The 25666-nt window shown below is 44.3% G+C and overlaps 1 protein-coding gene and 4 non-coding genes across 5 annotated transcripts; all 5 read right to left on the bottom strand.

The window, feature by feature from the left end:
* Positions 1-12494: 12494 nt before the first annotated feature.
* On the bottom strand, positions 12495-22183 carry ATP5F1B (ATP synthase F1 subunit beta). Its single transcript, XM_069653536.1, has 10 exons — positions 21906-22183; positions 18875-19057; positions 18520-18694; positions 17455-17576; positions 16867-17051; positions 15524-15682; positions 15119-15241; positions 14556-14768; positions 13035-13236; positions 12495-12742 (listed from the first exon to the last, which is right to left on the bottom strand). The coding sequence occupies exons 1-10, from the start codon at positions 21991-21993 to the stop codon at positions 12645-12647; spliced, it is 1548 nt and encodes a 515-aa protein (XP_069509637.1). The 5' UTR covers positions 21994-22183; the 3' UTR covers positions 12495-12644.
* LOC138448229 (small nucleolar RNA SNORD59) lies at positions 15318-15389 on the bottom strand. Its single transcript, XR_011260072.1, has one exon. It is a non-coding gene; the product is annotated as a small nucleolar RNA SNORD59 (small nucleolar RNA).
* Positions 17125-17196, bottom strand: LOC138448228 (small nucleolar RNA SNORD59). Its single transcript, XR_011260071.1, has one exon. It is a non-coding gene; the product is annotated as a small nucleolar RNA SNORD59 (small nucleolar RNA).
* LOC138448230 (small nucleolar RNA SNORD59) lies at positions 17662-17732 on the bottom strand. The gene has a single exon (XR_011260073.1). It is a non-coding gene; the product is annotated as a small nucleolar RNA SNORD59 (small nucleolar RNA).
* On the bottom strand, positions 18765-18837 carry LOC138448227 (small nucleolar RNA SNORD59). The gene has a single exon (XR_011260070.1). It is a non-coding gene; the product is annotated as a small nucleolar RNA SNORD59 (small nucleolar RNA).
* Positions 22184-25666: the final 3483 nt, after the last annotated feature.

Here is a 25666-nt window from a genome sequence, read left to right as displayed (position 1 = left end):
TGACTTTCTTTCTGCTACTACTGCTTCAGGCACTCTTGGGACCCACACCCCTCTGCAGTACGAGTGTCTCTGATCTGGTCTCGACCACAAGAGTCTCCTTCTCTCCCGCTTCCCTCAGCTTGCTTCTGCACATCCAGCCTCGGGTAACTGCACATCCTCCGCTCTGCATTCACAGCAATTAGGCGCACCTGCAAAGACTTAACTTCTCCCAGTCTCCTCCAATGTAGCCACAGTCAAACAGGGTTTGTGAGCACAGGACCAACTTGGAACCTGCAGGTGAAATCTGTTCCTCTCTCAGTCTGGCGTCCCTTAAGTGGTCACACTTCCTTGTTTTCTGCGCTTCATGTTCAAGTAACAGAAGCTGAAATAACAGACTGAAGCATCAACATAATTGACAGAGGAACTAGCCAAAGATCTCGACTACAGTTTGTCCAGTTGGGCTGATATGTCAACCACAGTTGAGTCAGAAACCGTCATGCAGGATGATAGTCTAATAAAGGAGCCCCAATACATTGTATTCGACAGCTGCTTGATGGTGATTATAATGATGCTGAAATGTGTGCATCCAGTGAGAGGGGAAGTATGCGGGAAGCCATTGGTGAATGTGACTCGTGTATCACAAGGCAGTAACCTTAAAGGCATGGTCCAGTAACATTTTTTATTGTCCCTACGGGTCGGCCATGTTTTTTTAAGCCTAAGTGGCTCGATTTTAGAAAACTTTCCTGTGGACCTTACCCGAGTTTTCGTCCATTAAACGCAAGCGAAAAAAGGCACCAGGGAGCCGCCATTTTGTGATAATTCTATCTCTTGCCGCATCGCCCTGGCTGACCTGCTTCTGAGGCACTAAATCAAATCCCCCGCCCCTGAGCCTATCATCAGCAGACTCGTAACACCCATTTCCCAACGCCAAAGCACGTCTCGTGTCAACAATCGCTGCGCCTCAGCTAATAACGTGTCGCCATGGAAATGGCAGGACGCCTCTTTCCTCAATAAGTTTAAACAGACCGTTTCCCAACACACAGCAGCAGATTTTCAATTCCATTCCTCTCTCTGTGTTACTTTGAGTATTCTGTGACTCGTTTCTGTGCTCTGGTCAGCTACCTTCGCCGATTGTAGCCCGTGTGAACACCTGTACCATCTCTGTAAATTATTTTACTTTGTTTACCACACAATGGCTACAATAATGCCCTACATGTACGAGGCCGAGTATACCGAAGAGGAACTACTGGAAAGGGAAGCACGCGAAAACGATGGGGATTCGGACGGCAGTTGGGAGGACGATTGAACAGATGAAGAGCCTGGGCCTAGTCGCATGGACGGCATCTCCACCTGGTGCACACTCAATCGGTGCGAGCTAACGCCAACCGAGGACGAGAACTGCTGCTGCCGAGAAAACTCGGGATGCCTGGCCTACATTTCGGAAGGCGAGCCACGACCGCAATGCATCACCGAGCTGCCAGACTTCAGGGCAGCCTGCCTCACACGGGCCGTGTTGAGAATAATGATGGTGCTTATGCACGAACTTCGCGCAACTGTTCGTCCTTGTAATCAGAGTAACGAGTAAGTATACTCTGCTTGTCATGCCACTCCTATTTCATGTTCTTCTACTATATCCAAAATTATTATATTCATATAATAACGCATGAAAGTCGTTCAATAGTGTGCATTGTCTAGATAGCATTTGTCCGTGCAGAATGCCATTAGTTACAAGAATTTTCATTGACAACAAACGTTTATTAAACTTATTTTGGTCATTTAAAAACAGTTTGTTTCATTCCTTTTCACAGGTGGTACAGGCTGGTGGCCTATCGTTCCTTTACATGGTGGCTCCACGGGAGGCTTGGACACCGCGTTCGAAGAGTGATACCCGCCTGTGCCGTTCGTGCCATAAGAGAAACGTTCCCGAGTGACAGCGGTCAGTACAGGGGATTTCCTATCGCTGTGTTGCAACCTGACCTGTATAATCTTTAAAGTCTTGTATTTTTGTGTCATGAAAATAAGATACATAATAAAACACCACATATATTTTAACAACGGTTGTTTCGATTTTTTAAATGAATCAAGTGTGTCTCCATTCAAGGATGGACGTCAGACATCTGTGCTCCGAATGGGTGAAGGTCTGGTCACTGTGAAGCAGGGTGGTCACTATCTATCTAAGCTAACATAACATATTCTCGATAATGCATGCACTAAATAACACTTGTTCAAGGTCTTTCAGTAGGTTATGTCTCTATAAAAGTCACACATATATCTATACTAACAATTACCATTGGATTACACAGGCCTTAGGGTCTTGCCCACTATAATACACCAGTTGAAGTGTGGGTCTGTGCTCACAAGAATCTCTGGTATGTGGCATTTGTTATTGATAAGCAATGATATACTGTCAAAGGCAGTTCGCACCCGTGGATGAGCGCTGGCATGTGGGGCTGTCTGGGGCGCGAACGGCCAAGGTGCCAAACAACATGTACACTTCAAAAGGTATCCCACGCCAAGGGGTCATCGGTCACATGGCCTCCTCAGACCCCATGTCTCCAGCCAGGCCTTCCCTTGAAGCAGGCCGCCCCCCTGCAAGCCACATAAGTGTGTCTCCATTCAGCAGTCTTCCTCTGCCTTATCTGCATGCCCCAGGCCCATCCATCCCACCCCATCTATCAAAGGCGGTTCGCGCCAGTGGATGCACGCTGTCAGGGGCGCGAAAGGCCAAGGTGCCAAACTACATGTACACTTCAAAAGGTATCCCACGCCAAGGGGCCATCGGTCACATGGTCTCCTCAGACCCCGTGTCTCCAGCCAGGCCTCCCCTTGAAGCAGGCCACCCCCCTGCAAGCCACATAGGTGTGTCTCCATTCAGCAGTCTTCCTCTGCCTTATCTGCATGCCCCAGGCCCATCCATCCCACCCCCTCTATCAAAGGCGGTTTGCACCCGGGGATGAGCGCTGGCATGGGGGGCTGTCACGGGCGCAAACGGCCAGGGTGCCAAACAGCATGTACACTTCAAAAGGTATCCCACACCCAGAGGCCATCGCTCACATGGCCTCCTCAGACCCCGTGTCTCCAGCCAGGCCTCCCCTTGAAGCAGGCCGCCCCCCTGCAATCCACATAAGTGTGTCTCCATTCAGCAGTCTTTCTGTGCCTTATCTGCACGCCCCAGGCCCATCCATCCCACCCCTCTATCAAAGGCGGTTCGCACCCGCGGATGAGCGCTGGCATGGGGGGCTGGCATGGGTGCAAACGGCCAAGGTGCCAAACAGCATGTGCACTTCAAAAGGTATCCCACGCCCAGGGGCCATCGCTCACATGGCCTCCTCAGACGCCGTGTCTCCAGCCAGGTCTCCCCTTCAAGCAGGCCGCCCCCCTAAAACCACGACATACATACGTCATTCATTCACAAACACACCCGTTTCTAATACTTTATAAACCACTTGATATGTCTCATGAGAACATCTTTGTGCTTTGCAAGTCAACTCCTGAACGTGCTACCTGGCAACCACTGAGATCTACGCTAATCTGCTCGTCGTCGTGACTGCTTAGAGCAAACCCATCAGTGTGCTACCTGTGGCCACCCACCTATTCTCCTGCAACATACTGCTCTGCTTGCTGAATCCAACTGTTTGTTGGTCAAGGTAAGGCCATGTATCCTAGTCATATTTCACAGATTTTTAAATTTCTATCTATTTGCGAGTAGAGTACACAATAGTGCTATGTTTATTGGTCTCATTGCTATTGACTTGAGTTTCCATTGCTATGCTATCAATAGATCTATTTATTTTCATCTTTGTCTATTGTCATCGAATTGCATCCTTCGGGGGTCCAGTCTATAATGTAAGCATGTTTCCTTCTCATGCAAGACAGAACATCCCAGGGACGAGTCACATGTTCAGATTTTAGTCACATCATTTATAAATTTCTGCAACTTATGCAAATACGAAGCCGCACATTATGAACTGGTATAGTTCCCGGCGACCAAAACAAACCTTGCATTGATCATTGTATGATTCATTTACTTTTGTATCAAATCTTTATTCATGAAGATTGTATAATAATGTTGATATTTACTTTTCAGATTTATCAACAATGCCTGTCTGTTCAATTAGCGGTTGCCCTACGAAGACTCATGCAAAATCTGAAGGCACTACAATGCATGTATTCCCGAAAACTGTTGATCGAATAAGAGAATGGGTCAGACATTGCAGATATCCACTGGATGAGCTGGAAAGTAGAGTCCAACAAGTCTTACAGGACAAGAGGGATGATCGATACCACATCTGCAGCCGGCACTTTTCCTTGGACATGTACACATCATCTTGGGTAACAATGAAGAATAAACGGCGAACAACACAGAAATTGCTCGAAAACGCTATTCCCACTCTATTCATCCACATTCCGCCACCGGTGAGTCAAGTGTCTGGATTTAGCTTTAGGCCTTGCGGTAGTGTGTAGGTAGCCGAATGGATTAATTGATATTGTAGGTGTTCTATCCCTTGTAATAATTTCGATATTGATATGAGTGTATAGCTTTTTGAATAATGACATTTATCAATATATTCTTTTTCAATTTCATAACCCACAAACGAAATGTGTATATATGGGAACAGGGAACTGTGCCGTATTGAGCATTTTTCAAGTATTCTGTCGCCTTACATGGCTATTTTTAACATTGGCGTTTCATTATCAATCATTAATTTACCTTTACAACTTCTTGACTATCCCTTGAATCTGAAGCAAGAACATTCTACATCCTTGACGTGGTCGCAATTATCAACCACTTCTAGCGCGTATCAGGTAATCTTACTAGGCTAATCCGCTACAGACTTGTTTTATGCATGTCAAGTAATAATTTTATTCTATCGTTTTATTATTTTACCAAATGTTTGGTTAGTGCTTTCCAATTGATATACACCCTAGTTATCGTCCACTGGTGTTTGTTTTCAGTTACAATTAGTGTTATCCATACTAATGCAAGTACTGTCTTTCAGGGAGATGCTGAAGCGTCCGCCACATCTACAACATTTCTATATGTTCTTCACCAGCAGGAGGTATGGATACTGACAGCTCCATCGTTTGATTGTTCTACACAATGTTTCATTCGTGGTTAGCCATTGATATGTACCTGTGCTGTCGACCCCAGGGGTGTGTTATGTTTTCAATATTGTAATCCTCACTAATGCAAGTATGTTTCAGGCAGTTGATGGAGCGTCAATCCCTGCACTTGATGCGGAGCCTGACATTCAAGTAATTCCAGTGGAAGCGGGACCATGCGTATACGAATCAGCGCAACAGCTTTCGGAAGTGTGCACTACATTTGCAACATCCATAGATATTCTTCAGCAGCACGAGGTATGGATACTGACAGCTCCATCATGCGTGATCATATAACGTGATTCCATTTGCTATACTTTCTTCCCTATTAACGCAAGTGATGTGTTTCAAGGAGACGACTGCGCTTCCACTACAATCACAACATACCATTTAGATGATGCAGATGTAAATAAATCAGAGAAATAACAATGAAATGTGATCATATTTAGATTTTCCTTGATTCTTTTAGACAATGCATCATTTGTGGTTCTCTTTATATGTACCTGTGCGTTCGACCCCAAGTGTGTGTTATGTTTCCAATATTGAAAACCATACTAATGCAAGTACTGTGTTTCAGGGAGACGACTACAATCACAACATCCCATTTTGATGATGCAGATGTAAAGGAATCAGAGAAATAAGTCGATGAAATCTGCAAATTTATATTTTCCTTGATTGTTTTAGACAATGCATCATTTGTGGTTCTCTTTATATGTACATGTGCCGTCGACCCAAAGTGTGTTATGTTTCCAATATTGAAAACCATACTAATGCAAGTACTGCGTTTCAGGGAGATGCTGATGCCTCCTCTCCAATACAACCATTCATGGCAGTCCATGCAGAGCCAGAGGTATGGATACTGACAGCTCCATCGAAACAGATCATCACTGGTCGAATACTTGTCGTTTGATTGTTGCACACAATGTTTAAAATCGTGTTTGGCTATTGAGATGTACCTGTGTGTTCGTCCTCACGTGTGTTTTATGCTAACAATATTTTGATACATAGTAATGAAAGTACTATGTTTCAGGGAGACGATGGAGCCTCATTCCGTGCTGTCTATGCGGATACAGAAAATATAGTCGTTGCAGCGCAAGAGGATGGGGGACATGCGGAAACGAATCGGAGCTACAGCATACAGATGTTGAAGGTCGAGTCAAAAAAATGCAAACAAAAAAGGTTACAAACAGTTCATAACTTTAAAAAATGTTTGTGCTGTGGACTATTGTATGTTTTTTTCCAGTCAATTGGACTACACCATCTTGTGGTTAAACTGAACATCCCTTTGCCAATCTCTCCTCTCGTTACCCGTGGGTGTCAGAACTATACATACACAGACAGTGAAGCGAATGAGAGATGTTGCTTGCCAGACCATGTACACTATGGAGGAACTATTGAGGCGAGGCGTGTTCAGGCTCGAGATGCTCATGGCCAGAACATGAATTAACTGTGTTTGGAGAATACAGCAAAGTTGCATTGGACCATTGCTACAGTGCGACCGCACCACCACAAGAAGATGATATTGAATGTATTGAAGATAGCTCTGAAGTAGTTGCAGATCAATTCACACAATCTACACCCGCCAAAAAATTGCCACCCAAAAACATGTCAACATTGTTGTGTTCTCCCATCAATGTTGAAGTAGCAGATGTCGAAATGACAGAATGAACCAGCCGCAGCATCCATAGACGCATCAGAACTTGATAGCAGCGATATTACTTTCCAATGTGTTGAAATCTCTGCAACGTCACAGGCCGAAACAACGTTGAAGCAGGATGACAGTCTAATGAAAGAGAGCAAATACATTGTATTCGACAGTTGTTTGATGGAAATTATAAGTATGCTGAAATGTGGGCATTCAGTTAGAGGGAAAGTATGTGGGAAGCCATTGATTAATGTAACTCGTCAAATAAAAGGCAGTAACGTCAAAATAAATGCCGCCTGTCGATTAAATCATAGGTTCTCATGGTCTGCACAAACGATGCTGGGGAAAATGCCAGCAGGCAATCTACTGTGTGCAGCTGCATCACTTTTTAGTGGCTCCAGTTTTAGAAAGTTAGAAGCTTTCTTTCAGTTTGTGGGACTCCATTTCATTTCTAAATCGCTGTACTACATATACACCAACGGGATTATATGTTTCCGGCCATTAGTTATGCTTGGAAAATTGAACAACTGTCTCTAGCAAGTACATTCGAAGGGAAATGTTTCAGGCTAGCCGGCGATGGACAGTGCGACAGCCCTGGATTTTCTGCCAAGTACTGCACCTACCACTTTCAGGACATGGATAGTAAGAAAATTGTGAGTTCGGTGGTCGTGCAGGTAACAATGTACATCCTCAGTGGCCACGGAGAAACTAGGATTTATAAAATCAGTGGAATATCTACAATCAAGGGGCATGCACATCAACAGACGTTTCAAATGCCAAGACAATGAGCAGTTCCCGCTTATTAAACATCAATTTGACGTATGGCATCTTGCTAAATCAATCAGTAAGAAAATCTCGGCTGCAGGCAAAAAAGTTTTGAAAGTATTTTGCAGTGGTCCCAGTCTATCACCAACCATCTTTGGTGGAGCTAAAAACTTGTGAAGGGTCAGTGGAAATACTACTTGAAAAATGCTGGTCACTGATGCACCACTGTACCAACGTTCACCGCTGGTCAGAAAACCTACATTTACACCAATGTGAACATGACCCTTTGTCCCCAGAGGAGGCAAGGAAGAAGAAGTGGTTGATTCCATCTTCACCGAGACACAAAGCCATTGAGAAGATTGTTTGACAAAACTCTATCAAGCGATTTGAGAGGACTGACAGAATTCTGTCACACATGAGATTTGGAGGTGTTCCACAATATGTGCCTAAAGTACAGCCCAAAGCGCTTGCATTTTAGCTCGGGGCATGAAAAATCGCACTCTACTAGCGGTCTTGGCCCATAACAGCAATGTCGGACATGAACAATCTAGGACTAGGGGTAAAGTAAGGATGCCTCGCTACACTAAGGCGTTTTCAAAATGAAGTAAGCAATGGGTGATCAAACCAGTCTAGGATGAAATGCAGTTCGACTTTGTGAAAGGCCTTATTGTTGCTGTGTTAGAGAAGCACATATGGAATTTTGGACGTTTCTGTGCAGAGAAGTGATCCATTGCCACCGAACATTGCAACTGTGCCATGTCCACCAGAAGCACAGCTGGTTGTGAAGTACAAATCCCGGTTTAAATAATTGCAATACAATTGTCTTTTTGTAAATAAATGTTATTGTACAGTGTACCTGTAACCCTAACCCCTACATTCACCATCATGGGTGGCGAACAAGTTGGGTGTCATCTTTGAATTCTCTATTCACCTCATATATGTGTATGTATATATTTTTCTCACGTCTCTTCTCATGTAAATGCTGCGCACTGTTAACGGAGGAGAGGCTTGCGTATTGAGGAGAGAAGCCAGTTCGCATTTGCACATTGTGGCGCGCTACATAGAGGGATTCTAAACTTCAAGTTCTCACAGATGCCTTTACTACGGGATGTTGCAAATAAAGAATGCGAAGGACAGCGGCTTTGATTTTCAGCTCGCGCCCAGAAGAGGCCCACAAGTCGCACTGGAAGTATAAGGGTCTATTGTTTTTTGACCTTGAGACAGGGACCATGCCGAAAGAACTTCATTTGAAGGGGGTGCGCAATAACGTAAGAGACGATAAGGCAGAAAATTCAGAAACTAGACCGAGTTTCATTTTAGTTCAGTATACGAAAAATCGTTGTCAAGAGCACGGTCCGATTTACAGACTGCATTACGCAGACACAATGGAAATTTCAAATATGTGAGTAAATCTTTAGACGCTTCTATACCAGAATGAAGAATTAATGAATGGATGCATGAATAAATGAATGAAGAGCTAGGAAAAGCAAGGAAAACGTGTTTGTAGTGGGCACATGGGCATGCAGGTCCACTGTCTCACCAATCTCGGTCCTTGGCCCAGCCACTTTACCCTGCACTGCCTACGGGACTGTCTCTGTATCCTTCAGCCCCTTCTCCCGGCATTTACCTTGCACTTGCCACCAGCTGGCCCTATTATTTATCTTGTATTCTACTAACCATGTACAGCACTTTTACCCCCCTCTCCCCTTCCCCATGCGCGATCTGAAAGACACCTGGCCTAGTAGGATTGTTGTCTTTCTGCCCTTGTTCCCCACCTGCCTCGTCGCGCCTTGAAACACTTGTGTATAGGCGCGTTACAAATGATATATATATATATATATCTCATCATTCCACACGCATGTAGACTGTCGTTTCTCATTGTGTGTTGGCCTCGATTTATTTCGTTACTTTTCGCATTGATTTTAGAGCCGAACATACTCCATTGAACTATCCTCGCAAGCAAATAGTTTCTGATCGGCCGTAATAAATAAACTGAGTAATATTAATGAAGATCGGCTGGCGAGACCAATTATAATTTGTTTTCATAAAAGGTATTTGCTCCCCTTCTGCTACTGTCATCTGTTTGAGACACCGGCAGACAGACAGATTCTTCAATAGACACATGCAGCTTCGTGTGAACAACTGGAGCATGTTAACCATATTATGGGACTATCGCCAAGGGCCCACATGCCCTTACGCTGTACTAGTGGCTAGAAGCAACATATCAACCTTTACGGTGGACTAGTGCCTAATTGATGGAACAGCCTTGCGGTTCACCGTGCTTCCAAAGTGCTTCTTTTAACCCTGTGTACCATAAAGGAACAGCGCGTGAAGACGGATTTGCGAATACAGATATAAAAGAAAATAAATGGCTTTCGGAGTTCATATGGCAATTGCTGAATATTCTCTAAACATTTAATGTCAAATAAATGTACTTTACCAAATGTACTGTGTTGCGGTTTGATTTTAAAGTACAGTTTCATAGTCTGAATTGTGGCGCGCTGTGTTGTGAGATGGTCTGTGTTGGTTTCCGGGTTCTGTGTGGAGTCGCGTAGAAGACTGGGCGTGTTTGCCTACGCAGCACAGAAACGTCACGGAGAGGGGCAGGGAATATGAATCTTGATAATGTCAGGCTCGGGGGGGGGGGGGCGAGGGGGGATTTGATTTAGTGCCGCAGAAGCAGGTCAGTCAGGGCAATAAGGCAAGTGATAGGATTATCACAAAATGGCGGCTCCCTGGCGCCCGTTTTCGCTTGCGTTTAATGGACCAAAACTCAGATAAGGTCCATAGGAAAGTTTACTAAAATCGAGCCACTTAGGCTTAAAAAAACATGGCCAACCCGTAGGGACAATAAAAATTTTACTGAACCATGCCTTTAAAATAAATAAGGCATTCGGAAGTAAACCAACTGTTTTCTTAAAAACAAAGTAAATCACTAGAAATGTTGCACGCGGTTGGTGGATGGCAGCAAACAATTCATGTTTTTCAACAATATTTATAATGCCACTGGTCTGAAGGGCTATTCGCTCCCATTCTGAGTGAAGGTCAGCGGCTTTGAATTTTTGCTTGCGAGCTGAGCAAACCCACGCATCATACACAGTATAAGGTTCAATTGGTTTTTTTACCTTGAAAGAAAGGGAGGAGTAATACCATCACCATTCCAAAACTGGACAAACCACCATGTAATTTCCTATGAAAATGTGTTGATCTGAACGGAGTCTCTGCGTTACACCAAGAGAATGGAAATGCCAAATATTAGACATTTTATAGACCAATGAGTCAACTTCTCATTAGCCAACTGTTATTGCTGGCTTACATTGTACTGGGTTGTTCTTTGTGGCCTATTGCAACGATACACAAAGACAACCCGGGTGTGTACTTGCCTTTGTCCCGAGCACATTGGCAGTCCAGTATCCAAGATGCATGTAGTCCACAACTGGGTCCCCCCCCCCCCCAAAGGCCAAATTCTACACTAATATTAATTAAAATGCTGTCTGTGTTCTTCGAATTGTAGCATCAGCTTCCGCATCCCATTATAAGCAGAACTTACTCCATAGCACTAACCTCTGAAGCAAATTGTAATTACATACGCTGTGTTCCATGTTACTATTGTTTCACATCTGTGTTCATAATTATCATTTTACCCATTAATTCAGCCCTGTATTAAAACTAAAGATCGGCTACTAAGACATCTCTGTTATGGTTTTCAAACGGCTACATCCTCCCTTTCTGCAATTGTCATTGATTCCAGATATCAACTGACGGGTTAATAGGCAGCTGGAAACTAGGGGATCCAAGGGCCTCATAGTTCAAAACATACAAGAGGCTTTGCTAGCAGAGCCCGCAGACCCACTGCCGTTGAGACAAATGGACGAAAGCCCTGGATAGGGTAATAGACGATGTATTGTGGTACCCGGTATCACTTTCCACGGTTTCTCTGCACTACAGGACGAAGGCAATAAAGCTTCTCCACAGGTGCCTAGTGCCAGCTTAGCAAAACCAGATACAGATTCTCATTGCTGGAAATGCCACCAACCAGGGAGGGGTGCCAATGCCATATGTTGTAGGGGTGTTCATGTAGTCTAATGTATTGAAGTCCTCCTGTGGATTAAAGGGGTTCACATGGCACTCATTATGGATGCTATTGTATGGGTAGAAGAGGATTAAGAGGGGGAACACATTGTGTGCATCCACACAGTGACTGCCAGAAGCGGTGTTGTGCAGTTCTGGAAGAGAACAGAAAAATCACCCACTGTAATAATGGGTCTCGAAGGCCGAGGTGAGACATCTGTAACATTGAATATTTACCACATCTGTTGGAGGAGTCCAGGTCTAACATTTAAGGAGCATGGCTCTCCTTTCTTTTCACAAATATGGAGGTTAGCAATCGTCAGCAGCAGAGACTAGCTGTGCCGAGTACAGCCTTAGACAATTTATTGGGAGTTTTTTGATTTGATTCACGAGGAAGGGGGGGGGGGGGTAATGTTGAGTCGAAGTGGAACATGTCTGACAAGCTGTAATTGAAAATACGATTTGTTGGTGGAGGGGGGGGGGGTCTGTATTAGCTGACACATGTATAGACCATTTCAGTCTTTCAAGGCAGCAGTTTCTTCAATAAACTCTGGTTAGAGATGTGTCGTCATTCTAACACCCTGGTAGCTTGCTGGGACTCTACACTAAACGCTAGGTTGCTCAATGTGCCTTGGTTGGAGAAAACCTACCAGAGTGCAGATTAGGGAAACACACGTTCGGAAGCAATGTCCAACAGGTGGATCATGCATTTTCTGCTTCAAACAGGCTGCATGGTCCTTTCAGACACTGCCAGCAGCCCAACTACATTTCCTAAACCGAAAGCATGAGAGGGCAAGCAACAACCTCCTCAGTAAAATCCTGCAGGTGCTGGAGTATTAATGGCATTCAAATTATGAAGCAACTTCTGCAATCACCCGCCCAACAAGAAAGCAAGTGCTCTCAGGTCTCCGATAGGAAAAACGTGGGACTCTTCGGACAGAACAGTTTTATTCGAAATGTAAATACTCTGTAGCCAGACAAAGGACATTGGAACTAGGCAGTCCCCCCAGAGCCGCACAGACTTGAAACTTCACTGTAGGATAAAGGGAGGTTGTGAGTGCTTATGGATAATAGTAAAGTCTTAAGCATGTTCCTCTGCCATTTTCTCAGCCTTGGCAACAGCTTCTTCAATTGGACCAACCATGTAAAAAGACTGTTCTGGGAGATGATCATAGTGCCCTGCAAGAGAAGAGCAAACACATTAAATGAACAGACCGAGCTCCAACTATATTTCACATACTACAACTTGGGGAGTTGGTGCCCAAAAAGATCTGTCCCCCAGACCCATTTGGAAACTTCAGGAGCTAGGAAAAGATAACTAGCTTCAGAGGCAATAGTCGTATACAGACCGAACAGGCCCACAATGTACACCCATTAAAGCACCTTTACCGATAGTGGTTAATGGTAAAGGGCCCCTATAACATCACTTATCCGAATACAGATTATGGAACAGTGCTGTAATTTTGTTTACCTGAAAGAATATCCTTGAACCCCTTGATGGTTTCCTTCAGAGGGACTAGTTTACCCAAGTGACCAGTGAACACCTCAGCTACCTGGAAGGGCTGGGACAAGAACCGCTGTATTTTACGGGCACGTGCAACTGTCAGCTTGTCTTCCTCAGATAACTCATCCATACCCAGGATGGCAATGATATCCTGAAGAGATTTGTAGTCCTGCAAAGAACATTTCATTTATTTATTTGGATTTATAAAGCGCCAGTGGCGCAAAGGCATCGTGGCGCTGTTACAAGGATACTTGCTTATACATTACAGCATAAGGCATGGTACATAACAGTTCAAAGGGCGAAATATAGCAGGCTTATTTGATGCTAGCGGGCCTGTTGCAGGTTAGGCCATACATCATCCGGGTTATTGAAAGTTGTGTTTTGAGTGCCTTGTGGAACGAGGAGATTGAAAAATTATAGCAACACGCATGCAATGTCTTTACACATCACAAAACCGATCCAGAGTACAAATGTATACATTTGTGACAATTACAATGAAGGCAACAGCATTCACATTGGCTTTCCAAACACTCTCCTGCCTCATGTTTGTTTGTGGACGACTTCTGCTCAGGAGTCTTTGTTGTGAAGCCCATGTGGCAAACCTATACGAAGCGGGAATCCAGCAAGACACAAAAATCGTCCATCATTTGGGGAAATTGTCAAGGCATGTCTTACTGATTAGGCCTGTAGGCTTAAAGTAACCAGATAGACTGGAATATTTAATGACTACACACTGGCAAAACTTGGATGCCCATCCTATAGTTAGCAATCTGCTTCCCTGTCTGCGATTTGGTGTCATGAAGAGGGCACCTACTACTCACCTGACCCAACTAGTGTGGGCGTTATGGGACCAGGAGTCACAGGTCTTAGCAATGTAGGATAGGGACAGGAAGCAAATGATGGCAGGGTGGCAGGGTAGCAGGGAGAGTGAACATTTGGAAGGGAGGAGTGGTAAAAAAAAAAATGGGGCAGCAGACCAAGAGGAGCAATACGGGGGGGAATGGAGAAAGTATAGAAAATAAGGCATGAAGAGGACAGACTCACATGAGATGGAAACTCGTGGGAGGAGAAAGTTACCAAGTAACTTTTTGTTTTAATTCTACGCATGTCGGGAGCACAATTTGAAGACATTTGTAAAAGTATTCCCTACTGACAAGGCACCACAAATTAAACCATAACATCCATTGACAACACAGGCTTAAACGTACTGCAAGGAGATTTACGTTTAATTTGTAGAGTGATGGGACTTTTGCCAAGTAACAAGTGGTTTTATATAGAGCCCGTGCCACTATTGGCAGCCGCGCTCCGCTCAAATGCTGGTTCCTGAAAATTGCCAATACTAGCGTGTGCAGTCTTTAACAAAAATATATAAGCACGTGTCTATACGTGATTTTACATTGTTAACAGCTGGAACTTAAGTCTAGCAAAAGCCGTTGCAACATGACAAACACCTTAAAAGGGCCAACATAAAAATACTGCTATTTTTACCTGAAGAATTTTCTGCACCCCACGAGCTACCTCATAGTGCTCAGCTCCCACAATATTTGGGTCCATAATACGAGAGGTGGAATCTAAAGGATCCACAGCAGGGTAGATTCCCAACTCTGAGATAGCACGCGACAGTACAGTTGTGGCATCCAAATGAGCAAAGGTGGTGGCAGGGGCAGGGTCAGTCAAATCATCAGCAGGTACATAGATGGCCTAGAAAGAAAACAAAAAGTCAGCAGAAAATCAAGGTGTAGAGGTACCCTGCAGTTGAACACCTACATTAACTATATTGAATTAACAGAGCCACAACAGTTCCTTTAGCAACGAGCCCAGGCCACTTAATGGCCAGACAGAAGCCCAACATACCCACTCAGAAGAACGTGCAAAATGCATCGAGCCGGAAAAATCAAAATCCACTCCTCCAGAGTCCATTTTTTTGAGAACAGAAAATGACTGCTTGATCAATCCCATCTACTGTAAAAGCTACTCACGTGTCAAAAGTTGCCCCCCCTCCTCAACATGTATGCACAATGGCCGTTTTTAAAAATGCCTTGCTTGGTTACCTGCACAGAGGTGATGGATCCCTTCTTGGTGGTGGTGATCCTCTCCTGCATGGTGCCCATGTCAGTGGCCAGGGTTGGCTGGTAGCCGACAGCAGAGGGGATTCTTCCCAGCAAAGCAGACACCTGTACAGAGGGATACCCTTTAGGATTCATTTTGGATTTGCATGGAAATATGTCACTGAGCTGCTCTGCTCAGATTCATTCTCAGGTTCAATATTTGGCTTCAGAAAATTCAGAAGAACGAAAGTCCAAAACTAATCATCATAAGAATCTTGAGCAAACAAGCCATTGGAGAAAATGGAGTAAAAGATGTAACATTACTTTACAAGTCACATGATTCAGTTATTTGATAACTTGAGAATTACGTTTTTTGCATGCCCAGCTAGACCAAAACGAGCGCCTTACCTCAGAGCCAGCTTGTGTAAATCTAAAGATGTTGTCAATGAATAGCAGCACATCCTGTCCCTCCTGATCTCTGAAGTACTCTGCAACGGTCAAACCAGTCAAGGCAACACGAGCACGCGCACCTGGTGGTTCATTCATTTGTCCGTACACTAAAGCCACCTGCCAGAAAGAAAGGCAAAAAAAGTAAATCCAGATGGATAATTTAACTAGAAGGGAAATCCCCAGAAATATTACCACAGTACAGATGGGAATCATAGTTTTGCACCAGTAACTTTTCAGTTTCATCCTTTAAGTTGAAAGATCCTTCATCATGTTTAGTATCTCCCCCCCCCCACCCCTCAACAGGTCCATTGGAACAAACATGCACATAGATCCTGGTTACAACACATGCAGCATATTTGTGGGAACTCGTGTGCTACAGCTGGTAAACCAGCTCAGCGGATTGAGCGCTCGCAGGTCCAAGTCCCGGCAAGGCCAATCAGCCGTTTACCCTTCCGAAGCCGATAAAAGGACCAACTTTGGTTGGGTGAATGCTAATTGACCTAGAATTGCGTACACCTGGTTTACAATAGGAACAACCTTTTAGTACCTGGGTGGGTTGGGCAGGGCGAATGGTTGCCTTCCAGTCAATGCAAAGGCACAGAACGGGGGCGTTACCAGACAGTAATCCTGACGCCCTGCGCCTCCTCAGGGATGGAGGCAGTCGGTATTAGAGGTACTTTAGTGTTTGTTGCCTCCTGAATATTCACCAGTATGCTATGACATTATGGAGCTCAGCTTCTAATGCATAGTTGATACGTAGCCAAGGATCTCTAAAAGCCTCACTGTTGTGAGCCGCCAATCCCGCGATACCTTCAAATCTATATGGTCCGTATATTGAATCTAACTGCAAATGATGATTTGATGTTTAGACTTAACTATGGTGAAGTTGAACTCATTGGGTGAGCACTGTATGTGAATAACCATGTGTTACCGGTTACACTTCTGTCCGAGTCACGCCGCCATCAAAAGGGAGAAAGGACTACATGTAATCCCTTCTCCAGTTCCATGGCGGTCATTGGGTTTACTTTACTATTTAAAACTGCCGCCATGGAAAGGGAGAACAGACTTAGTTTCCCCCTTCCTTGGCAGCCATTGGCTTCGCTCAGGTCTGTAACTATGGGCCAGGGGGCATTATCTGAAGTGGTAATGACCCCCAGTGCTCTGTGCCAATTGCTTAAGAAGACCATTTGGACTTTAATGCTGAACGGTGCATAGAAGAATATTCCCTCTAGATACAAGCATACGATCCTTCAAATGACACTTAAGACCCAGAACCACACAAGACTATACAATGGTCTCACCTTGGAGGTGTCGTCCTTCAGGTTGATGACGCCTGACTCAATCATTTCATGGTACAAGTCATTGCCCTCTCTGGTTCGCTCACCAACACCAGCAAAAACTGAGTAACCACCATGTGCTTTGGCCACATTGTTGATGAGCTCCATGATCAAGACAGTTTTTCCGACACCAGCACCACCGAACAACCCTGGGGCAGAAATGCAAGACACTTAAGGTGGAGGTGTGGGAAAACTGATATGCATCCAAGTTCTGCTCAGATGCCTTCTCAGATTTAACATTTGGCTTCATAAAACTCAGAAGAACGAAAGTCAAATAATAATCATCACAGAAGGAATGAAGCGGTATAGAGGGGTAAACATTCAAGTTGCCAACCAGGCATAAAGTCACCCCACCCCCTTCACTTGCCCACATAAAAAAAAGGACACCATGTCTTGTTAGATACAATTCTCACTAGCTAATTGAATACTGCAAATTGTGTGGCATGCCGTCGAATACACATTGCCCAACACATTTGCGCATGCACAAACAAAGGTTTCATACGACAATAAAAACACGTTCCAAAAGCAGGCTTAAAAATTCATCAAACATACCGATCTTTCCACCTTTGGCATAGGGTGCCAGCAAATCAACCACCTTAATGCCAGTAACCAGGATCTCCTGCTCGACACTCATTTCTACAAACTCTGGGGCCTCAGCATGGATTGCTGCATGCCTGCAAAAAGGGACAAAAAAAAGATTACCAAGTCTGCATTGATGCCACAGGCTACAGAAACCCAACCAATATCAAGTCAACCTTCCATTCTCAGATTACATTATCATCTTCAGAAAAACTCAGAAGAACGAAAGTCAGATGCAATCATCACTGAAGAAGTGTTGAAAACAGAAACCACGCTTCCACTAGTGCAGTGGAATTAATTTTAAACATACGCCAGCATTCCATTTCAAGCCAGTCGTACCCGAGACTTGAAAATACCACCTGCTGTAAATAGGAGGGGTTTCATTAAGGGTTCAAGTTTTTTTTTTAATTCAAATTGTTTTAGGGCGCTTGCTGCCCAAGCCATACCACGTTGGAGACAAAATCCAGTTTCAGTAAGACTTTAATTGTGGTGCCTTGACAAAGTGCTCGGTTAATAAAACAGTATTTTTATGCATCTCAATTGGAAGGCAGTGTAGCAAAGAGGGCTAGTTAACTACATTAAGGCCAGTGCCACAAATGCCAATGTTTGCAGTTTATCCACGAGGGTGCCAAGTTCCACATCAAATACAATTAGCGCTGTAATTGCGCATGTCAAAAGTGGTAGGGTTTTGGAGCATGAGAAAAATGAGTCCATATAAAAAATAAAGCAACTAATTGGCAATTACACCCTTGTTGCCCAATTGGGCCAGCTCCCTAGACTGGGGATTTTCTCAGTTTAAGGCGATTTTCCCCTTAACTATGGGAAATGCACCGTCGAACAAACAGCACAAAAATCTACTTCAACAAAAGCCGTCAGAAGCTAAAGAAAATCTGCCCCAATAGTCGGCCTTCAGCTACGAAGTTAATCCTTAATTGTTATTTTATAAGCGACCAACAAAACAGGGCTCTGTTCATAATGCTTGCATGCGTTTTACCATTACACCTTCACCAAAGTGTTACAGGCAAAAACACTACTTACTGCTTGGTGGTAATTGGTCCTCTCTCATCAATGGGCTCGCCAATTACATTCATAATCCTTCCCAGGGTTTCTGGACCAACCGGGATTCGGATAGGTGTGCCAGCATCCAGTACCTTCTGGCCCCTCACCAGACCTTCCGTGCCATCCATGGCAATGGTCCGAACGGTGCTCTCACCTAGTCAGGAGTACACACAAATCATCAAAAACCAGATAAGGCTCCCAACAGGAAAGCCCGCCACAAAAGTCCTTCTCAGATCAATATGATGGCTTCAGCAAACTCAGAAGAACGAAAGTCAATTGATAAATCATCATGGAAGGACAATGCAGCCTATCAAAGGTCCACTTAGTCACTCACCTAAATGCTGGGCAACTTCCAGAACCAGCCGTGTGTCCCTGCCCTGGACCTCAAGGGCATTCAGAATGGGAGGGAGCCCTTCATCAAACTGAACATCCACAACAGCACCAATTACTGCTACAATGCGACCAGTTGCAACTCCAGCCTTGGGAGCAGGGGTGGTCTGTGCCGCATAATCTCTTCCTAAAAAGCAGAGAAAGTCTTGCTAACAAAACAGTGCAAAATCACAGTATGGCACACAAAAAAAGCTGAAAATGCAACTTGAATTGCTTGCAAACCACAAGTCTGATACATTCATTGACTTACATATTTTCCAAACACGTTTTAGGTCAGTTTTAGTGATTACTTTGACGACATTGATCTATTGTAAACTATCACGCTTGGTACCAAAAAAATACGTGTGAACTATATGCACTTTAATATATTGGAACAGTAAATGGTACGGTGAAGCCATGAGGATCGAAATTGGATTTCATAGAGCAGGAGCTGCAAGTAGCCGGTAGGGGAACAAGACTTTCCCCTTAGCAGCAGGTACTCATGACCAGGGAGCAATTTTAGTCGAGTTTATTAAACGGAGTGCCTGAACGGCACAGCTTGCTCTTTGTATCCAAACTATTGCATGCACCCCAAAAATGCACACGCCTTGAACTGTTACTTTACGTCTTTAAATTGCTTTCCTTTTAGATTTTCCATCAGTTCTTCCATGTTACTGCTACCTTTCGTTTAGTCTACCTATCTTTGCCTTTACATTCGTTACTGCATTAATCGGTTGCTCTGCTGCCACCGCTTGTGTTGCAAACTTGCTCACTCTTTGTATAATGAGGTGCCAATAGATTGTACACCAAAAATAAAAATCCAACTTCCACATCGGATGCAATTAGTTAATATTAGCTAGTTCTATTTGTGTTCGAGTTGGCTTGGGGAAAAAAAAAATGGTAGCTCCTGGTGTCAAGCTAACCGGGGTCTTGTAGGAGCTAAATAAATTCCAGGCAATTTTGAACCCTGCCATACTGTCAGATGTGACATTCAGAGTGAATTGAATATAAATAACCAAAAGTTAATTCTGTGGAGTGTTTGACATTGAGCACTACACAAGTTCAAACGTGACCTTGTGGGTGTCATTCCGACATGGAACACCCCGACCAGTTAATGGCGAAAAAAAAAAAAAAAAAACGCAAGTGTATTAACAGGTCCTTGGGCGTGGTGGTTAATTTTCATCAGGTTCCGCAGATCATTCTGCTCCCTGAATAACATTGTTTAAGATTAAAGTATCCCATTGTATAAAGTTTTAAGAATTAGAAATAATTATATAAATTGACCATCAATCTCATCAAAAAAGGCATTATCTGGTGAGGACCCATTAACAAATACCATGGATTTTTAAAAGATCAGAAAGATGCTACTTACGAAAAGGTCAACCTTAAATAAATCTGCTATACTATGATGCCTCAGCTGTAAACAAGCATTGGCAATGCCAACAGTTTTGATAAACAGGACTTCAGTGAAGGACATGGAGAGTATTCATAAATTGAGTGGCTGAAGGAAGGGCTGGTAAGACTACACCAGTAGCGTATTTTCAACTCCAATTAAGTCATTAACTCTAAGACTGCTTTGAACACACTGGCAGGCAATTTGAATGCAAAGCATTTTGGTAAGGTTCGATTAAAGCGAGCTCAAAGAGTTCCCATGAGGAGGTGGTGGAGGGTAGAGGCAGGAATAGGTGAGAAAGGTCAGTGATTAGAGCAGCAATGAGTGGGCAAATAACCAACATCTAGAGACTGAGTCCCACCTCATGTAATTCTTTTGTCCCTCATGCCATTCCTCCCCATCTGTACTCCAATGCAATAGTTTCAGCTTATAGAAGTCGCAAGCGACACCTAGCAGCCCAAACTAAAAAGGATGGCACATACTAGGGCAAAATAAAATACCCATGAACAAGATCCCTTCCTAGTAAAATTAAACTAGGAACAATAAACACCATAGTGTCCACTTAATCCTTTCAAAACACTCCATCTGAAATTATACGTGAAATACAATTCCCTTATTAAAGATGACACGCCTGCACATATATCACGGCTTGTATATGAATACAGCTGCAGCATAACTCATAACCCATAGCAGGGATGAAGAGGGTTGAGGTGGCGGAGGCTGCAACATTGTTGGTACGTCCGGAAGGCGTCAGGCATCTTAAATTGTCTTCAGTCGTCTTGGCACTGGGACGAGGCGGAGATTAACCTCCGATATGCAGATAATTGGAATAATGGGCATTACACACACTTGGAAAACGTAGCACTATCTTGAGCATCGGAACAAAAAGACGCGTTTGAATCTAACTATCATTAACTACAAATACAAACATTACATACTTGGTACGAAGACAGCGCGACAACGCGTCGCCTTGTAGCAAAGATAGATCTCCTTGAAAGCAGGGAAGGGTATTTGTTCTTTAACCAACCTAACATGCTTCCTAAATCGAGCACCACCAAGACTTGTGGGCATCCTGTCAACAACCCCCCTAACAATAAATGTTTATATTTTTGGCCACGTAAATTACCTGTTCTCCGACATTGCGCCCCCTTTCCGGGATTACCGATCTTAAGAGCGGAGTATAGGGGTACCGGCTCACTTTTAAGCGTCCACCCGTTTACAGCTCGCAGTATGGACCAATTCTTCCAGGTAATACGGCAACTGTATTATCAATACATAGTCCGAACACGCTGTGAGAAAAACCACCATCACCTACTGCTCATGATTTGCTAAAACGGGCGCGTTTCCGGGTTCTTACGTCTTTGATCAATCCAAAATAATGGCTAATTAATTCCTTACGATCCGATAGGTGGGGCTACAGAGCGTTGCGCCCGGCGTTTCACTAAAAAACGATTCAAGTGCGGTGCCCCGGCAGAGATCTCTTAAGAAATCGGCCGAGGCCTACCCGGTAATCAATGACAGTTGTAGGTCACGGTGGGTGCGGCGGTGCTCTATTTCTGCCTACTGACTACTACCTCTACCGGTCCTTTTTCCACATACTCACGGGAGCAGGCAGCAGCAGGGCCACCTCTCAGCAGCGGGGTAAGGCCTCGCAGGGCCCCTGCAGAACAGCGACCTACAGACCCCAACATGGCGACAGTTGAGAGGAGAGAGCGGCGAGGGGGACTGCAGAAGGAAAGAGAGCAGGGCGGGCTCTAGAGGAAGTCTGGGACGGGGCGTGCCTACAGTCACCAGGAAAAGCAGCATTCTCATTGGTAGTTTGAACGTCATACAATACGTAGATTGGTCAGTTGGCTCTGGAAGTCCCCTATTGGCTTGCCTATAGGAACTCCTGCCTCTATTGGTAACGTAAAACGTTCTGCGCAGTACGAAGTCAATTTTTATCACAGCAAAATATGATTGGGTGTTATGTATGTCAATCTGATCATTCGTGAAGCAGGATTGGTTGTTGAAGTCTAACAGTTCATATCGGAGGAATCTTCAAGCACCGGCCTTCGTAATGTTTTGTGCCCGTCTTAGAATGGGAAAATCCTATTCACTGCAAGGTGCCCCTTAACAGACATAGAAGACAGACAACAAGGTCAAACAGCCCACGTAAGTAGAGGGGAGACCACCCGTTCAAAGTGTATCCACAGATGCACCGCATTTAGTATAATTTACACGTTTACATTAATGCCTTTATCGTATATTTGTTAATGTGTTTTCATTTTCATTGTTCAATAAAAAAGAGAATCATTTCTTATATGGTTATTTTTTTTGTTTAATATTTTTAGTGATTTTCTAGTAGGTAGTGAACGAGTAAATATGTTAAAGGTATTTTTACCGCGCACCGTCACCAACGGAATTGGTCCCCAGGCGCTCTGGCGGATCTGTAAATGATAAGGTGGCATGGGTTAGTAAGGTGAAGAGGGAGTAGGATACTGAGAGGAGTGGTGTTCTGTTGGCAGCTTCAACTCTGTATACACCAGATGCTGAGCTTTGGTGCGGGCATTGGATCGTTGTCGGGCCGCGTGTGCTGTTGGCATACATGCCAACATTCAGACACAGCTGGGAGGGAGATTTCCAAAGGGAAATCGGGAGACCAACATTTCCCCATAGGAATGCATTGGGGCTACAGCTATTTCAGGCGGGAGACAGTGAAAAATAGCCCGATTTTTCACTGAAAAATCGGGAGTCTCCCGCCTAAATCGGGAGGGTTGGCATGTATGTGTTGGTCTGGCTTATGTGTTGTTGCAGTGTTGTGAAGTGCGTGCGGCTTGTTGTGCGAGAGATGGTTGTGTGAGTTTTTGAGTGAGATACGTATACAGAGTTTGAGCTTATATTGGTTATTGGGTTACCTGACCTTTAGCATGCTAACATTCACAGTTCTGTCCAAGTGTGGCACCCGTCGACCCCCACAACTCTATCTGGATGCCGCGCAGGCCAATGTCCAGCACTCCATCCGGGTGTGGGCAAGCCAACATGCACAGTCCCATCCAGATGCGGCGCAGGCTAGCGTCTAGAAATCTGTCCACGTGTGGGCATGCTATCATTCACAACCCTATCTGGATGCTACGCAGGCTGGTGTTCACAATTCCAAGTGTGGCACACGCCATCATTCAAGTTTCATCTAGGCGCGGGCTTGGTATCCTTCAATCAATCCCATCTAGATGCGACGCAGGCCAATATCTACAATTATAAGTGTGGCCTGTAGTCTTCAGGTTTCGCATAGGTGCAGGCATGCTAACATTCAAAGTCCTATCTAGGTGCGACCAGGCTAATATTCACAAATCTATCCAGGTGTGGGCATGTTGGCATTCAGGTTTCACCTAGGTGCGGGCATGCTAATATTCATGGTCCTATCTAGATGCGATGCAGGCTAATATTCTCAATTCTAAGTGTAGACATGCTAATATTCACAATTCTTTCTAAGGGCGGGCATGCTAGCCTTCAAAGTCCCCTCTGGATGCCATGCAGGTCAATGTCCTCAATTCCATCCAAGTGTGGCCATCCTAATATTCACAATTCTATCAAAATGCGTCTGCCGGTCTGGATATGGTCTGTCCGGTACATACGAGTGGGTGAGTCACTTGAGGGCTTTCATCTGGGTCTAAGTATGTGATCAGTCTCTGGAGCCTTCCTTTTGTGGCTATTTTCCATGATATCTTATGCTCAGTCGAGTGGTTAGTTCTTTGGTTTGAGTGTATGTCCAAATTGAGAGTGGCCTTAATTGGAGTTATTTTCATGGTTGTTTTAATGTCTGCGCATTCTAGTGCGTCTCCGTTGTGGTTATCCTGTGAAGAGCCATGATTTGAGGAGTTTCCCGAATGCTAGGTGGTTTGTTGTGTTCCGTATATTCTTAGGTTGGTCATTCCAGGTTTTGGTTGCCTGGTGGGAGAAAGAGGATCCTCCGAGTTTTTTTCTGTTGTAGGGTTTTGGTTCCAGGCGTATGTCGGTGCTTGATCTTAGTGTTCTTGTCGGTTGATGTAGGCGTAGTTTGTCGCTTAGGAGTTCTGCGCCTTGTTTGTGTATTGCTCTCTGCGTGATGCGCATGGACTTGAAGTTTATTCGCTGTTTTAGTGGTAGCCAGTGTAGTATTTTTAGCACGGGTGTGATGTGTTCTCTTCGGGGTAGCTTGAGGAGGAGTCTGGCTGCTGCGTTTTGTATGCGTTGTAGTTTTTTTTAGAAGTCGTTCGGGCATGCCCAGGTATAGGCTATTGGCATAGTCTACTCTGGACATGATCAGAGCGATGATGGTCAGTGTTTTGTTGGCGAACGACAGGAACGGTAGGATCCTTTTTTGCTGCTCGCAGGAGGAAGAAACATTTCCTGATTACCGAGTTTACTTGTGGCCCTAGTCTAGAGTGAGTTTGTTATCTATCAGGACCCCTAGGTTTTTTACAGTTGATGATGGTTCTGGTTTGGTGCCAAGTTCTCTTGGTCAGGGGATGTAGTTGATGTCTGTTCCCTTTTGTAAACAATCATTATCTCTGTTTTGCCTGGGTTGATTTTGAGATGGTTGAGGTTCATCCAGTTGAATATGTCACAAAGGCAATTCTCTAGTGTGGTGTTTTCTTCTTGGGTATCTTGTATGTTGAAGATTATTTGAGTATCGTCGGCGTAGTTGTAGCATGTGAGGCTGTGTTTTTTGATGAGTTTGATTAATAGGTACATGTAGATGTTGAATAGAAGCGGGGAGAAGGATGAACCTTGTGGTACTCCGCACGTGGAGTCTCTGGGTTTGGATTTAAAAGGTTTCATCCATACTGTTTCTGTTCTGTTTGTTAGGAAGAATTTGATCCATAGTAGGGCAGTGTCTGTTATCCCTACTCCTTCTAATCTCTTTATGAGGATGGCGTGGTTGACATGGTCGAAAGCTGCAGACAGATCAAGGAGAATCAGGGCGGTACTGTTGTCCGAGTCTGCATTTGTTTTTAGGTCGTCCCATATTTAGAGGAGAGCTGATTCTGTTCCTCTCATAGGTCTGAAACCATCTTGTACCTGGTCTAATAGGCAATGTTCTTCTATGAATTCTTGGGTTATTTGGTAGACGTACGTTTCTAGCATTTTGGCTATGTAGGGTATGTTGGAGATGGGTCTATAGTTAGATAAGTCCTCTACGTTTCCTGTTCTGTCTTTGAGTAGCGGCTTGATGTAGGCTGATTTGAAGGCCTGTGGTACTTCACCTGTTGAGATTGAGAGGTTGAGGAGGTTCCTGTGGTATTCCATGGGGGTTCCTTGTTTGAGAATTGTTTTGTATATGTCCGGGGGGCTGGGGTCTTCAGGAGAGCCTGATTTGTTGCTTTGGTTTACCAGTTTGACGAA

The sequence above is a fragment of the Ambystoma mexicanum genome, chromosome 3q (assembly GCF_040938575.1).
Source record: "Ambystoma mexicanum isolate Mex_15411 chromosome 3q, UKY_AmexF1_1, whole genome shotgun sequence".
Taxonomy (NCBI): Eukaryota; Metazoa; Chordata; class Amphibia; order Caudata; family Ambystomatidae; genus Ambystoma; species Ambystoma mexicanum.
Note: the sequence above shows the minus strand (reverse complement) of the source record. Positions and strands in the feature narration are given on the sequence as shown.